The 18,032-nt window shown below is 39.5% G+C and overlaps 1 protein-coding gene across 2 annotated transcripts in view; it reads left to right on the forward strand.

The window, feature by feature from the left end:
- The first annotated feature begins 6,573 nt into the window (after nt 1–6,573).
- The window catches only part of MYOM2 (myomesin 2), an 89,748-nt gene continuing 78,289 nt past the window's right edge, over nt 6,574–18,032 (forward strand). The window contains exons 1-2 of one of the 2 annotated variants that reach the window (XM_039322599.1): nt 6,574–6,707; nt 16,957–17,090. In XM_039322599.1, coding sequence (XP_039178533.1) covers nt 16,984–17,090 — 107 coding nt within the window. In that variant the 5' untranslated portion in view covers nt 6,574–6,707; nt 16,957–16,983. Of the gene's footprint in view, nt 6,712–16,956; nt 17,091–18,032 lie in introns of both variants that reach the window. The other variant, XM_039322600.1, reaches the window with a different exon arrangement.

Consider the following 18,032-nt stretch of genomic DNA (forward strand, 5'->3'; position numbering starts at 1 on the left):
TCACAATACTGGGATTTTGCAAAAGCCCACCATCAATCAAGCAATTAAGTTACCACCCACATTTACTTGTCTGGATTCTTCAATAACCACATTTACAAGTTATGCTTAAGCAGGTGTGCTAATTGTCAGGCTTTGAAAACCAAGGACCGACAAGTTTTCTAAGCAGATTTCTTTATTGTTTCTTACCTTTATAGATAGAAATCTTGCCAAACTAAAGACCGTAAATTACTTGGACCGTAAATTATATACTTTGGGAACTATTAAAGAGGAGCAGTCTTCAACTTCTTTCTCTCCTACAAATTGCCTTGTCTCTTGGTCCTCTGGAATGAACTTGCTCCTTCCTGGGAATCCCAACAACATCCCATCACCCTAATATTTTATTGCACATAGTAGACAAATCCAGATAGTCCTTGTTTAGTGACTACAATTGGGATCGGCAACTCAGCATGAAGTGAAGCTGTTGCTAAGTAAAACCTCAACTATGCTTATGATTTTACGCTGGCTTTCCTTTGCTTTACAGACTTGCAAAGGTCATAAGTGCAAGGTTGTAAAGTTACTTATTCATCACTGTCATAATGGCAATCGGTCACTAAATGAGGCAATTGATAAACAAGGACTATCTGAACATCTAGTCTACTGTTCACAGATACAAAGTTTCTTATGCCCATAAAGTAAGGTACTATTTGGTTACCAGTTTGGATGTCTCAGTTTGCATGTTTGCCTAATAACTGTGTCTTTCATGGTAACTGTTAGGATAGTACTTTAAGCACCAACTAAAACTTTTGAAGATTTTTCTTCTTGCTTTAGAAGCTCTCTCTAATTTGGCAAGACAACATAAAGCTGACCTTCTAACAGTGGAGAGAACATGCTGTGGTATTCAAAAAAGAATTGCTGAATGTAACCTATCCAGGAGCTTGGAGTGAGACCGCGCCCCCATGTTATACCTTTCGTTGCTGACCTCCCTTCGATCAACAACAAACAAATCATTAAAATTCTTTTCAGCATAATGTTTTGTACAGCTGAGAGCTATTGCCCATAGCCACGGGACTTGGAACATCTGAATGGAGGTGAAAATTCACATCCTAGTGAATTTATAGGATGGCTATAGAGTGGGATGACAGAAATATGGTTTGCCAGTGACAGATTTGACCAGAGCATAATGTCAATAATTTAAATGCAACTGTTTATATTTTCTCACTTTCCCCTTCCAAGAGCATATGTGGTTTTTACAGCCTGGTTGAGTCTTAGTGAAACTGAAATGGATGGCTAATATTCAGAATTGGATTTTAATACTCTGGGTCTTTGCTGCCACACATCCTATCCCATCTGGGAGGGAATAGGGAGGAATTAGATGAAAATCATGTAGGAAATATATATCAAACCTTATAGACTGTTTATTAAGCGAGGAAAATGAAACCTTTTATGTACCCGGCACATGAGATCATTTTATCCTCTTGCTATGTTTCATTTTTATTTGTATAATTTATGCAATCCATCTACCTTCTCAACCGTTATCGACTCTAGGTGGTTCATCTGGGCTTATTTCCTTCCCTAAAATCATGTGTGGTATTTTCTGGTACCCTCTAGAGATGTTGGTCTCCAGCTCTGCAAATTCTGAGCAAGTATGACCTGGGATCATCATTTTAGCTGGGAATGCTTGGAGCTCAACGTGTCACGATGTTAGAAGGTATCGGCATGAAAATGGTTCTTATGCTGCTGAAACAAATCCAGAGGATAAGTGGCACAAAATTTCATTAGAAAAGTGAGGAATTTATTATATATTAGCAAGTATAATACTGGGAATAAGTACATTGATTGCATAGTCCTCAACTCGCAACCACAATCGATCCCCAAATTTCTGCTGCTAAGCAATACAGTTGTTAAGTGACTTTTGTTCCCTTTTACGACCTTTCTTGCCCTGGTTGTTAAGTGAATCAGTGCAGTGGTTATGAATACGGGTGTTCAGTGAATCTGGCTTTCCCATTGACTTTGCTTATCAGAAGGTTACAACACTGCAACCGTCATAAATATGAGTCAATTGCCAAAATGTCCAAATTTTGATTCCATGACCAATGGGTTGCTGCAATAGTTTAAGTGTGAAAAAACAATTGTAAGTTGCCTTTTTTTTTTGGTGCCGTTGTAACTTTGGTCATTAAACAAATGGTTGCAAATCGAGGACAACCTGTATGATTGTTGGGGTAAGAAGCAAAGGCGTATCTGCACCTTTTAGTGATCTAAAAACTCTTTGGAAATTAGTATTTGCACTGGGACTAACCCTAGACCAGGGGTAGGCAACCTTGGCTCTTTTATGACTCCTGGACTTCAACTCCCAACATAGTTGGCTCAGGAATTCTGGGAGTTGAAGTCCACAAGTCATAAAAGAGCAAAGGTTGCCTACCCCTGCCCTAGACCTAACCCAGGCCAGGAAAGAAATGAAGGATTGAGTGGCTTGGTTCTAAAGCTCCCTTGGTTACACTGCCTTCTACAGCTTTTCTCATACAGGCAGTCCTTGGTTTGCAATCATTTGTTTAATGACTGAAGTTACAATGGCACTGAAAAAAAGCAAGTTACGACCGTTGCAGCATCCTCATGGTCACCTGATCAAAATTTGGATGCTTGGCAAATAGCATGTTATTTATTAACTGAGCAAAAGTTACAGGCCCTTTGAAATGATTAATTCATAGGCTTGTACAACAAAGTATCATACACAGGATGCTACTTTTACATAGTATCATCTGATGTACCCTTTAGTCATCAGGTGAAAGGAGAAAATGAAGCAAGGCATGAGAAATGGGGAGAGGATTCTTCCATATCGGGAGACGTTTTTGAGTCCCTCTTGTGCTGGAATGACACTAAGGCTCAGTCTCACTCTTTGATTTTAACCTTACATAACTGAAGGATGGAAATATCTAAAAAGAGAAGAAAAGAAATCAGTTTTTCTGAGAATGATATGACTGATCCTAAAGTGATATTGCTGCATCCATCAGATACAGGTAGAATAGAAATAAAAAAAATTAAAATAAGCAAAATATGGTAAGAGAATACCTGTCTGATCTTGATGAATATAAATCACCAGGACCTAATGGATTACATCCCAGAGTTCTGAAGGAGCTGGCAGATGTTATCTCAGAACCATTGTACAATATCTTTAAAAAAGCACTGATGGCATTGGGGAACTACCTGAGGATTGGAAAAGAGCTGATGTGGTTCCCATCTTAAAAAAAAAAAAAAGGGGGGGGGGAGGGAATAGATCCAGGAAGCTACAAACCAATCAGTCTAAAATCAATATCTGGGAAGATACTGGAAAAAATAATCAAAAAACAGATCTGTAAACATCTAGAAACAAATAAAGTTATAACTAGTAGCCAGCATGGGTTTGTTAAAAATAGATTATGCCAAACCAATCTTATTTCATTCTTTGACAAAGTGACTAATTTAGTAGACCAGCAAAATGCTGTGGACATAGTATATTTAGACTTCAGCAAGGACAAAGTAGATCACAACCTACCTCTTGGTAAACTAGAAAAATGTGGGATAGACAGGATCCTCACCAGATAGATTTGTAACTGGTTGTTAAACTGTATTCAACTTAATGGTACTACATCTACATGGAGGGAAGTAAGCAGTGGGGTACCACAAGCTTCTGTCTTAGGCCCAGCACTCTTCAATATCTTCATAAATGACTTAGATGAAGAAATAGAAGGGGAACTCATCAAATTTGCAGATGATACTAAGCTGGCAGGAATAGCCAACACCCCAGAAGACAAACTCAGAAACCAAAAAAGATCTTGACAGATTTGAATAATGGACCTTATCCAGCAACATCAATGTGGAGAAAAGCAAGGTTTTACACCTAGGCAGGAAAAACAAAGGTACAAGTACAGATTGGGTGAAACCTGGCTCACAAACAGTAACTGTGGAGTTCTAGTGGATGATCACTTAAACATGAGCCAGCAGTGTGCGGCAGCAGCCAAAAAACCTAATACAATCCTTGGTCGTATAAACAGAGGCATAGAATTAAAATCACCTGAAGTATTAGTACTGCTTTATAAAGCCTTAATAAGGCCACATCTGGAATACTGTATCCAGTTTTGGTCACTATGTTACAATACAAAAAAGATGTCGAGACTTTGGAAAAAGTGCAGAGAAGAGCAACTAAGATGATTAAGGGCCTGGAGACAAAAATATATGAAGAATGGTTGCTGGAATTGGGTGTGGCCAGTATAGAGAAAAGAAGGACTAAGGGTGAGATGATAGCAATATTCCAGTATTTGAGGGGCTGCCACAAAGAAGATGAGGTCAACTTATTTTCAAAAGCACCAGAAGGCAACTAATGGAAACTAATCAAGGAGAGAAGCAACCTGGAATTAAGGAGAAACTGCCTAACAGTGAGGACAATTAACCAGTGGGGCAACTTGCCTTCAGAAGTTGTAGGTGCTTCATCACTGGAGGTTTTTAAGAAAACTAGAAGATGTCCAAGGTCCCTTCCAGTTCTATTCTGATTGATTGATTGATCTTCAGAATCATGTATCAATTACCAGAAATTTCAACAGAGAATTTGTTGAAATTCCATTCAACAAATCTGGCCAAACAGATGAATGGAAGACGATGGACATGATTCTATGGGAGACTTGAATCTGGAGAAAGCTCTTGCTCCAGATTTAGGCATCCTCTGTGGAAAGATCCATTTTATTTCATTGAAGGGCCCAAATGAACACTTCTAACTCTGTATTTTTATGATTCTAAATATGCCACAGGAGAGCACATTCATCTTGATTTTCAGGGAATGCCACTTTTATCTTGTGTAATCCCAAATGAAGCTTATTTATACTTCTGTCAGGCACTTACTTGCCTTTTGTCTCCACTCTTCTGCACATCCATATGTAACAATATCTTATGACTGGAAACCCAGTGTTTGAATTACATGAATTAACAAATGTGTCTTCTAGTTCTTCTTTCTGTGTCTTTTCTTACAATTTAACTGAGGCTGGGTACAATCGGGCAAGGGCTTGAGTACCGTTTGACAGCATTGTGGCCCAAATTTAGCCAGGTTAAATTTGTGGCAACGCTGCAGTCTTCGACATCCACAGAAGCACATTTCACTGAACGTAATACAGGTAGTCCCCAACTTATGACCACAATTGAGCCCAAATTTTCTGTTACTAAATGAGATGGTTGTTAAGTGAATTTTGCCCCATTTTATGACCTTCCTTGTCACAGTTGTTAAGTGAGTCACTGCAATTGTTAAGTTACTAACATGGTTGTTAAATAAATCTGGCTCCCCCACTGAGTCTGCTTATCAGAAGTTCACAAAAGGGGATCACATGACCCCAGGGACACTGCAGCTGTCACAAATACGAGGCAGTTGCTAAATATTTGACTTTTGATCACATGACCAGGGGGATGCTGCAAAGGTTGTAAATGTGAAAAAAAGTCGTAAGTCACATTGTAACTTCAAACAATTACTAAATGGACAGTTGTAAGTCGAGGACTACATGATTCTGTCTACTGTATATATGGGTATCTGACTGCACATTACATTTCTTTCTAAATGTACATTTAGGGTTTGGGCTTTAAGCCACAATACAATGCTGGCTTCCAAATGATGTTTAGCTGTTACATCCACCTGACCCAAACAATATGACCAAGGGTGAGGGATGCTAGGATGCCTTCTTCACAACATCTGGAGGGCCACATGTTCTCCACTCCTACTTTATGCCTGCATTTAAGACTCCATTGGAACTATGAGACTGGAAGTATTGAAGATGGTTTGTTTCATTATTTTATTTATTACTTTATTTGTAAAATGTATTAGCCACCCATCATATCACATGGTAACTCTGGGCTGCTTACAATATTATTGCTACTGCATCTGTGGTCACTAGCTCACCCAAACCCTCTTATGTTCCTTTTTTCCCTCATTCTGTGCTTTCCTCTTTCATGTTCCTCTGGCACACTGAATATTTTGACAGCAGCTGGATTTAACAAAAAAAAAAAAAAAAGTATCTCTTGTCAAGTTAGCAATAGTGAAGGCCTGGCATCTCCGACGGAAACTAGAGCTAAGCAATGGTCTCGTGGGCAAGCTTGATCTCTCCCTGTGTTCACACAGTTTTTAAAAAACCTAGATGATGTGACTTAACATATGGCAAGAATGTTTTTTTAATAATCCAAGCAGCTCCTAAAGAGACTTTGGGGAGGATCAGCTTACAACTCCGGGCGCAAGAGAAATCTTGCCTCTGCACTAATCCGATTTTCAAAACTTAATGACTTGAGTTGGTCTTTTTAACCGTTATCAGCGCTGCCCCAACTATTTGATGTGTACAGTTGAGAAATACATTCACTGAGATTATATACATACATACACACACACACATGTAGCATTTAATATATGTACCAGGCAAGTTGCCAAGATTTTCTTTACGTCAACAAAATGCACAGATAGGAAGCTCTCTCCACTCTAAGAAAGGGTTTTCCCAAAGGTGGGAAACGAGGACATCCCCACTTACCTAAGTCATAGTTCATTGCTTAAAAGACCCATCTCTGGTTTGTGAGAGCTCCTCAATTGGTTCTATATATAGATTAATAGCTACCCATAAATGGGAGGGAAGGGGCAGCAGCTTTCCTTCAGACATTATTTTTGTTTTCCCTTGCCCAGAGCTGAGCCAGACTGCCTCCCACTCAGCTCTGCAGTCTTGACATCTAATTAAGTAAGTAAGTCTTTCTTTTCTAGAATATATACATATATACTGTATTGTGGTCCCAATGAGAAGAAAACGCAGGTTGTCTAAAGCGCTTTTTCTGTTTCTTCATTGAGTGACTTTTTTTTTTTATTTAAGGGCAGAGATAGAACAAAACAAAAACAAACAAACAAAAAACAGTGGAATAACATAATGGGTGTGTATTTATTGAGGGGCTTAATTAAAGCCAATGGGATGTGAGGAGCTTTAGAGGTGCTACTCAAAAGTCAAAATCAGAAGTTTATCAGGCAGATCACTGATGGGGGCATTGAATTCTAGATCTGTTAGTGGAGCAAGCAAGGAGATTTTTTTTATTATTTTCATGAAATAGCATTGTATTTATTAAGGGATTCAGCACTGCTTCATTCACTATTCCTTTATTTAATCTGTAGACCTAGTAAGACTAAAGTTAGAAACTGAGTGAAGGTATAGAAAGTTTTCATTTGAATTTATCTAGGAATCCTTTTCAACTAACAAGCGAAAGTTATCAAAACTCACGACCATTTTCCACAGAAACATCCTGATTCTTCCCCCGTAGCATTTGAAGTCTTCTTTTTGAAAAGATGGATTTCTGATTGTTGACGCTTCCTAGCGTTCACTGCATGATACAGTTTTGTATTTCCTTAAAAAAACAACAACCCCAAAACCTTGGTCTCCTGATGGGTGGGAAAATTTGATTTTTGATTTCTGCCTGCTGCAGAATAGAATTACGTGAAGAAAGGCAGAAGAGCCAATGAAAAAAAGCTGTCCTGATGAAGAATAGCATAAATTGAGGATGTGTGGCAGTGACTTCCTCTGATTAGCACATCCTTTAGTGTCTAATAAAAAGGATGCAGAATATTCAGAGGGCATTTGGGATCTGTGGGCTTTAAGCCTATTTTTATGCATGGGATTTGATGGGGAGTGTTTTCAGCTGAATCTAAATTATGTTGCTGGGTAGCCTAGCTCCAGGGCTAATTAAAACACATGAGCACGGTAGAATAATATTGCCTTTTGTCAGCATGTTTAAGTTTAGTGGAAGCATTCTAAGGGTGTCTATCCATTCATCATAATTCTTAAATCAAATTCCCAGGATATGATGAAAGGGCAGCTCCATAACTTTCTCTTACAGATGTGATTTTAAAAAGTGCCTCTATCCATGAGTTGCAGGCAACGATAGGTGTACCAGTGGTAATCTGACTTGCATGATTATTGTGTAGCCATGACAACTTCACTTCACAATATTCTTTTACCCAAGATATTAAGCATTTCATCTTAATTGGAGTTAGGCTGTGGTAAGATGGGCGGTCAGTAAATTTAATAAATAAAAATAAAGTATAATTCAGCAAAATGTATCTAATTATGAATCATTCATAAGGGCCAAGGTATTGGGTGGAATAGGTGATCTTTTAAAAAACAGGGACAATTAAAATTCACACTCTAGTCTATGAGCACCAAAATGGGGTAGAGAACCATCCTCCCCAATCTACATAGTGGGATTGTGACCCATACTATGTGTCTCCAGTGTTCCTATCAATCCTCGTCCTGGCTGCCTTATGAATCCAAAAGGTTTTATTTATTTATCAACAAAGGAGAATATTTGTAGCTCAGAGTTGAACTGTGGGTACTTGGTGCTCTCTGAGCTTGGTTGTTTTCTTGCGGATGTTTCATTATCCAAATTAGGCAGTGCTAGTCACAACATCTAACAATGATGAGGCTACCTAGTTTGGATAATGACATATCTGCAAGAAAATAACCAAACTCACAGAGCACTAAGGACCCCCTCATTTATTTATTACTTTATTTATTCATTTATCACAAATTTATCATTTTGGAATGCCCATCCTCCTTGTAGAGAGGGATTCTAGATGTTATACAATAAAATCCTGAAATATAAAAATAGTATATCAAAGTTAAAATTTAAAAAGAGGCAGAGATAATTAAAAACAATTTTACAATTAGTTTAAAAAGCGAAGAAAGGGCTTTCACACTGCTAACCAGCTCCATGGCTGTGAACTCTTCTGGGCTCCCCATGCAAGGCTGTAGAACCACGTTTTCATACCTTTCCAGAAGGCCAGAAGGGGGGGGGGAGGCTGCCTCACCTCTAGAGGGAGAATATTCCACAGGGCAGGGGGCAATGGCAGGGAAGGCTCTCTTCCTGGAGCCCCCCTCCCCAGTTGGAGTTCTTTAACTGATCAGGTCTGTGACATACCTTCCCTGCCTGATTGGGTGGGACAAAGCAACGTAATGGAATGAAGACGGTTGTGTAGGTAACATGGCCCTATGCCATGTAGGATTTTAACAGTCATAACCTTGAATTGGACTCGGATGCAAACTGGCACCCAATGCTTGTGCAGCAGAGGCTTTCTTTGGGAGCACATTCTGTACCAGCTGAAGTTTCTGGCAACTTTTCAAGGGTAACCCCAGGTACAGTATTTTGCAAGAGTCCATGTTCACAGTAAGGGAGCTCTGTGTGTGTCAATCTGGAGCTCGGTTCTCGGCTGCAGAGGCCTTCCGTGAAGGCCTCTGTGGCGAAATGGCTGGGGGTGACGTGTGCGAGTGACAAGCAGCCACAGAAAAGTGAACTGGCGAGGCGAGGCAGGTGTTGGGGCACAGGAGGCCTGGCTGCAACGTTAAGCCAATGCAGGGCGCATGGGGCAGTTCCACCCCCCATCCTCTGCTCTAGCTTGATTTTTAGGCGTGTGCCTCGCCCCAAAAGTAGGTCTTATTTTTGGGTAGAGCTTTCATTAAGTCCACCCCCCAAAATCAAGCTAGGGCTTATTTTCAGGGAAACACAGTAGATCCATATGCATACATATTTGCTTTTGTAGTCTGCACAGAACAGCAGTGATGTAGTTTTGCATGAATATATATGACGGGCATGTACAAATTCTCAGTGAATGAAACAGACGTGCAGGCTCATTCCTCTGCCTACACTCTACAATTCCATTTTTTCCACTTTCTTGTTTATATACTATCTAAAAATAAAATTTCCTTGCATTTTGCTCAGAGAGGGAGAAATAGCTCGCTAGCTCTGTTGCTTCAAACTTGAACTGGTAAAAGAAATTCCTAGGAGAAGTTAAAGTGTCAAACCACCTAAATTCATCTCAAAGTTTTATGAAGCTAGTCCACTGATTTTTTTTAAAAACAATTATGGTAATAGCAGGCAGAATTTATAATCCAAGAAATAACATTTTTTTTTAAGTTTAAAAACTTAAATGTTTTTAAATATTAAGAAAGAACAGTTTAAAGAAACACCCAAAACGGTCACTAAACAGTTGCACGGGAATTAATTAATACTTGTTTTGGTAGGATTCCAAGCCTTGGCATTTGTGCAAGAGAAGCTGTTTTATAAAACGGTCCCATGGATTTCCTGTACTGTGTTCTTCTTTTGAAAGAAGTTATTGTTCTCAACAGTTTTCACCATTTGAAAACTTAATGCTCTTTTAATTCATTTATGGACTTCTAAATGCTAACAGGAGCTCTGCCTTGATGACCTCTATTGATAAAGATCATGATTTGATCTATTACAATTTCATAATTTTTCATTATCACAGGATATCTCTCACTATATCAGCAATAAGCACTCCCCCCCCTTTTAAAGTGGAAGCTAGGACTATGTTTTTCTTCCCAATTTTTCAGCTTCAGGGAACCAAGGGGTCACAATGCATGATGGGCCTGCATCTACTTATTTAAAAAATATCTCATTTGTTTTATCAAGATTTGGGCAGATTAAAGTAAATAATTGGGGTGTTTCAATTGCCCCTGAAAATAGGTCATTATGGGCCTACAAAATTGGAGCATTTTCAGACATGATCTGAGAGCACCAGCTGGCTGTGTTATATCTCTGGTTCTTGAGCAGAGTGTTGAAACAACAAACAAGTTTATTAACTCAGAACAGAAGCAGCCTTAAAGGCTGCTGCACAGCTACTTATACAGTTAGCCTCTAGGTGGAAACCAATAGGTTTAAAGTAACAGTTTCCCGCCCCAAACCTCATTGTCAGCTTGGAGACAGCCAGTCTGGCTTTCAGTAACAGCAACTGTTAAACAATACAGCAATGTAGGTCAGTCCTTAAGCAAGTGATTTAAAACAGTTGTGGCCAATACATTACAGTAAGCCACCCATCTTTTCCTTGCAGCAGGAAGAGTAACTTGCATATGGCAATGTTTGGTCATAGCTGGGGGGATTCATTGCTTGAAGACAGAAAGTCTAACATCACAGCAGAGTTGATTTGGCTGTAGTGCAGAAAAGGACTCTCCTGGGGAATACCAAACACATGAATTCTTGTTTTGTATCTACATTTGCTGAACCTTTCTCTCCCTTGCTAATATCAATCTGAACTGTTGCAAGGAGAAATACCTGCAAGTAACTTGTTGGTGAACATTGTAGCATGTTACACTCTGCATTTTAACATCACCTTCATGTTTGGATTATGGTATGGCAATCAAAGCGCTCGATACAATTAATGCTGCTGGATTTGTATAATACAGGTAGTCCTCAATTTATGACTGTAATGGAGTCTGTGCATCATGGCCATAAATGGTGATGGCTTTAAAACAAGTTTCCTGCTTGTCCCAATTTTATGACTTAAAGTGGCTGCCAAAACAAATGCTGCAGTCATTAAGCCAACCAATGGTTCGCTATGGGCTGGGTTGGGCAACATCCAGAAGTAAATGTCAGTTTTTAGCAAAAGCATCCTAAAATGTAGTCACGTGACTGTGGGATGCTGTAAATGGCTTAGTGTCTGACTTGAGGTCATGTGACCGCAGATAGTGTCTAGCCATCAGAACTTCAGAACCAGGTTGTAAGTATCCATTGTAACTTTGAACTAAGGAATCAGCTATAAATCAAGAACTATCTGTATTTGAAATATTCCTAGATATATTTCCTAGAATAATACTGACTGCATACCACAGGCCTTTGTCGCCATGGCGTTTTCTCCAAGACCGTGTTTTTTAGATATGACTATTAACATCAATACACCAGGTCCATTTTTCTTCTGGACTGAAAAGTTTCAATGTTTAGGTAGTTTAGGTAGTAATTCTTTACCTTTTTCCAAATTGGACTGGGTAATATATATGATGTCATGGAGGTTTACATAGAGTTTATTTGTATCTGAAAATTTAGAGTGAGTCAGGGGTATGGGCATTCTATTTTATTGTCTCCTTTAGGTTGGTGGTTTGTAGAAGACTCAGAGAAACATCTGGTCTTCTCTTTTCCCCAGGGGAACTAATGGGAATTGTCTATCAGGATCTCTTATTGCTGGGAAATGAAATTAGTCTTTTGTCTCTCATAAGGAGGAAGTCAATTATTATATTCCGTCAAAGGGACTGAATCTTAATTTTTAGTGGGAATATGATCCAGCTCCAATATCCTTGTAGAAGCTGACCTAGGAAAAGCTTTGGCAGCCACCGTAACTTGATCACCTTAAGTGCAGAATGTAATGTATGCCATGCTGCATATACAGTCTAACCATTTAGGACAGGGGGAGAAGTAGTTTGTCATTCAATGAAATTTACAGGTTGAATCTGGACAGTGCGGTGGCACTGCTTCTCATTGCTTTTGATGGCATAATGTAAGCAGAGTCTCATCTCAGCTTCTATATTTTTGGGAGATGTGGGCCACATCACTCCGCAAACAGCAAAGAGATGTGGCTTGTATTTCGATATGCCATGCTCCTTATGTCACCCTCCATGACCTCACCTGCCATCAAAGCTGGAATAGCAGCTCTTGAGGAAGTCCAGAATAACAGAGCTGGAAGGGACTTTGGAAGTCTTATAATCCAACCCACTGCTCAAGTAGGAGACTCTTCTTTAGACAAGAAGTCCAGAAAAGAAGCACCAACCATGAGTACTAGCATTACCTTTATTGTAAGGTGAGAGTAACAAAATCTTGCAAGTCTGAAAGTACATCCCCCCTCACTTATCTTACCAGAAAACTAGGAAGGGTCCCTTCTGAGGCACTTCTTATATCCCCACCACTCTTTTGGACTCAGATTTCATATATCAGACCATTGGTTGGGCTGTGGCTCTTCCTCCTGTCATTTCCACACAAACATTATAACAGACCAAATCCAGGTTGTTCCCTGCTTGAGATACTGGCAAATGGTACCCCTTCTAATTCAAAGTGGCTGGTACTCAAAGCTGATCATGTAAGTGTATTACTTGAAGCAGAATAATCCTCATGTGCCCTTCTGTCTTTCTGGAAGTAAATCTGCAACAGCAGCAAGTTAAATAACAAATATTTCGCTATAGATTTGAGGCATTCCAAATCAGTCTTTCATTCTGCCTAATGGTAGAGCTGCTCCTGTTATTTGGATATATATATATATATATATATATATATATATATATATATATATATATATATATATATATATATATAGAGAGAGAGAGAGAGAGAGAGAGAGAGAGAGAGAGAGAGAAATAAAATGAACACCAGAGTAGTAAAACTATAAAAGTAAAGTGTGAGAGTTTTTTATAGGCAAGTCAGAGTCTGCGCCCGGCTCCTCGATCTCGTCACCGGGCCTAATTGATTCAACTGCGCTTGATTGGTTTGTTTCTTCCTATTCCTCTTAGTTACGTGTGTGTTGTCGTCTCTCCTCCTTTCTTTCGATTCTGGGATGGGTGGGATAACTCCCCTACCGTTCAAATTATCTCTGTTCTTCAGCCCATCCTCCCCATCAGGTTTGAGTGGTAATGTACACTTCCCCTTCCTTTCCCAATCATCATCCGCTCGGCTGTTCTTTTTGCGATAGCCTTCTCTTTTAACTTTAGTACTTTCTCCTCCCATCCAACTGTCATCTGGGCAATCCTGTAAGTCGTTCTGAGTTGGCTGCGATATGCTGGTAATCTGGGACAGGTTGATGGATTGTTTGTCTACTGGGGGGGCGGTCCCCTGGCTGTGATTACATTCAGTCATCTTACTCTCCTCCCCCTTTCCTGAGCCTCCTGTGTTCCTTTCACATGCGTTATAATTCGGAGGCTCGGTCTGGGGGAGGTAGTGGAATTACGATCTTCTCGAGTGCCGCCGTGCTTCTCTTTCGCTCTCCTCTCCCTTCTAACGTCGCTCGTGCCCATGTGCGCATCGTGGGGGTCTTCGGAGTCTATGGGTGGAAGGCGCAACAGTTCGGTCTCGTAAATTCCACCCTCTCGCGCATTCTCCCATCCCAATTCACCCCTCCCCCTGCTCTCTAAAGCGTCCATGAGTCCGTCGCTGGCTTCGCTCTGCACTTCACACATCCTCAATCCAGCCGTCTCAGCTGAGTGGAGGGGTCGTCTCCTCCTCTCCAGATCAGTTACCTCGCTTCTTTCCAGGCGCAGGCAAGCTGCCAGGTTCATTCTGCTGCTCCTTTGGGTTCGTGCTAGCGTTGTAAGAGTGGTAGGAATGCTCCGCAATTGCTCTTCCTCATCTAGCCTACACCGAGCCAGTTGGGGGGTTGACATATTCTCCTTGATATTATTAGGGCTGTTATTAGGTCGTCGGTAATGGGGCAGCTGGTTGGTCGCACTCCACGATCTTAACGCCACATATGCTGGGCACAGGTCAACGTGCCGATTAATAGAGCTGTTATTAGAGAGCCACGCCTCCCTAAGTAAGCGGCCTCCCTTGGTATTGTCACTTGCCAGCACGCTAACTTCACTGAAATTGAATCTATGGCCCAATTCTGCCATGTGAGCCCATATCTGGGAATATTGGTCCCCCCTTCTTACTGCCAATTTATGCTCGTGGACCCTGGTCTTTACTCATTTGGCAGTCTCCCCAACATAGTTACATGGGCAGTCCATACAATCAATCTTGTATATGACTGCCGATCTTTCCATGCTGGGGAGCGGGTCCTTAGGGCGCATAACGGCTGCTCGTAGCGTTTGGTTTGGTTTGTGCGCTACTTGTATGTTGTATGGTGCCAGGATTCTCGCTGTAGCCTCTGAGATATTATGGATATAGGGGAGGGTAACTCGTATGGTTGTCTGGGGTGTGGGTTCTTGGGGTGCGGGGTTATTCCAAGGTTCAGATGATTTACTGAACCGGTTAACAAATTTTGCCAGATACCCGTTGCGCTTACATATTTGGAAAAGATGGTTTCTCTCCTCCCTCTTTGCTTTGGCAGTGCTGCAATGTGATTTCACACGCTTAAATAGGGTTCTAACACAGCTGGCTTTATGGGCTGTCGGATGGTTGCTCTCAAAATGGAGAATCCTATCCGTACATGTTGATTTTCGGTATACCCTGGTGGTCAAACATCCATCAAGCCCTGATGATGCCGGCAGGGACAGCGAAAGCTTGGCGCTTTTTAATTAAACTTTTATAGTTTTACTACCCTGGTGTTCATTTTATTTCTCGATATGAATACTCCCAGGGTTCATATTTTTAGCATTATTAACCATATATATATATACACACATACATACATACATACATACATACACACGCATACAGTATGAAAGTAAATATGCAACATTGGATTTGAGTCTACAGAAATAGGACTCATGCTAGCAAAGTGAATTCTTCTAATGCTTGGGAATTAGCTTAAGTCTAATTCAGTGAATGTCTGTCATCAACATAAAACAGTAACGTTCCTTGCACCGGCTTTCCCATCTTAGATATGATCACATCCATGCGTGATGCTAATGATGACAATGGTGGTGATGAATTATACAATATTTAAAATAAGCCAAGCAAATATTTTACAAGCATTCCAGAAGACAAGGTTCATCATCTTAATCCAGATTAGATGTAAGTAGGAAAGGTTGGCAGAGAGGGCAGCAGACTATGTATGTGAAATATTTCATTTTTTATAGTTATGTTGAGAAGGTTTATCTAGATCTATAAATCAAAAGATTTTTGCTTTATAAAATATTTAATCTGCCTGCAAAACAAATGATGATTATAGGGAGGTTTTGGAAGAAAAATCTTTTAAGGGATCTGCCATTTATCAATAGACAAGAATATTTGTAGCTCAGGATTGAATTGTGAGTCCTTGATGCTCTTTGAGTTGGCTTGTTTTCTTGCACACTGATAGTGATGATCATTTTCACTGATGGGATTATCTAGTTTGGCAATGAAAGGTCTATAAAGAAACAACCAAGCTCAGAGAGCACCAACCCCCCCGCAAATGCCATGTTTTCTAGCCATTGGTTGAGGATCCCATCTAGCCAATGTCCCTAATTTCTGCATCCAGTAAGAAAAACAGTTATAGATGCACTTTAGATATAGGACCTCTTGGTGGAATAAAGCAAAACAGTATTTATTTAAAGATTGTGCATTGCATGGGTGTCAAACTCGATCACATCACGTGATGTAGTGTGACGTATTGTGACATTTTTTGTCTTTGTGGAGCCAGAGTGAGTGTGGCCTGCGGGTGACGCATCCTGCTTGTGGGCCGCCAGTTTGATACCCCGGGTACATTGGCACACATGAAAAATCTTTTGAAGGTTCTGAAGCTCGTGGGTATGTAAAAGGATAAAAGGAATTTTAGTTATGCCATCAAATCCATTAAAAATAAGTCAGTAAAATAAAAATGGTGAAATGATGTTGATGATATATCTTTTCATTTTTACAATGACTACAGAAAGATATGACAGTTATTGCATGGTGACCATAACTAAACAAAACAGTGAGGAATTGTTTAAATGACCTACAGTATAAGATGTAGAGGCCATGTTTTGCAGGGAAAGTAATTGAGTGGTATTTGATAATATTAGCATAATTACACTATCAAAATAAAATAGCTATGTAGCAAACCACACTGCTTCAAAAACTGGGAGGAATAAATCTTATGAAACTGTGAACATGATTTCAATTCTATAATCTTGGAAAAGTGACATAGTTTCTATGTGGAAACTAATTGTGGACAAAAGCATGAATATTGTAAAGAGTGATTTTTGACTGTAGATATCAATTCCTAGGCCAAATTTTGGGAATGGTAAATATTACATGATTAAATGGTGAAATGAAGAGCATTGGACCTAAGACATTGATATTATGCTGTGTCAGTTGAAGAGCAGCTTGATTGATGGATTTTTAAGCATTTTTAGGATGGAAATGCACATCTCCTAAAAAAAGTGAAATGAAACATTTAATCTAATATATTTTGATGTGCATATTTTGTGAACCTAATTGCTTCAGCCACTGGCATTCAACAAATATTTTTACATACAGTCTATTTCAGTCTGAAGGATGTAATGAAGTGGCCAGAAAGCTCTGATCAAATTGAAATGTAATGTTTTTAATTTACAGGAATAGTGAACAGTGGCAGATTCCACCATGTCGTCCAAGAGAGTACCATTCTATCAAAAAAGTCACAAGCATTTTGATCTGTCTTATCGCAACCGTAATACTAGATATATGCTCCAGGAATATTCAGCAAGGAGGTAAGGGGCATCACCGCTGTTACCATATGAAAGCAATTCATATCTACATACCTTTTGATTTATAAAACTAATCAAAGTGAATAATGACAAGAGCTATAGTATTATTAGATAGGTAGCCTGTTCTACTTTTTGCCTTATTATGGGAGGATGACACTAGGAAATGTATGTGAGGCTATTGGGCCCTTAAAAAATCTCAGGGTGATGAAGAGCTGTCATAAGAACAATGCAATGCAATTTTTTATAAAAAAGGTTTCAAGATGCTTCTACAGGCATATTTTGAAAAGGATCAGTTCTTATTTGCAGTCTGACCATCATTTTTCAAGGGGTTATCAGCTTCTTCCTTCTACAATAACAAGGAATTATTTTAGCAAATAAAATAGAAAAAATGAAACTTGTGTTTTGTTTTGTAGAACACAAACTTTGGCATTTTCACCATATCGATGAGAAATATTACATTTATTGTTTTTAGTATAATGAATTTATTGATAAATTATTCTGAATGTTCATGAATTTTCATATTACACTGGTACCTCAGTATTCATCGTTAATTGGTTCCGGGAGGTACAAAAACTATGAGTACCAAACAAATTTTTCCCATAAGGAATAATGTAGTGAGTCACAAGGCAGCCAGCACTGACAAATTCTAGCTTGTGCATTGAATACCAAACAAATGATGAGTACTGAGACAAACTTTTCATGTCAAAAAGTGTTGAGTACCAAATTCGATGAGTTTCAAAGCGATTGAATACCAAGATATCACTGTATTCTGTTCCCATTTGAATCTCTGATGGGATCCTAGTTCCTCTCAGCACAGAATAGAAATGTATCCTCACTATATTTTCTTGACTGCATGTGCGACTTAGTGAGCCTGAAAGATTCCCTGCATTCAGAAAGTCTGAGACATATGAGATAAGTCTTCTGGGAGATATGAACTCCAACAAA

The sequence above is a fragment of the Crotalus tigris genome, unplaced genomic scaffold, assembly GCF_016545835.1.
Source record: "Crotalus tigris isolate CLP2741 ecotype Arizona unplaced genomic scaffold, ASM1654583v1 scf7180000024117.2648584, whole genome shotgun sequence".
Taxonomy (NCBI): Eukaryota; Metazoa; Chordata; class Lepidosauria; order Squamata; family Viperidae; genus Crotalus; species Crotalus tigris.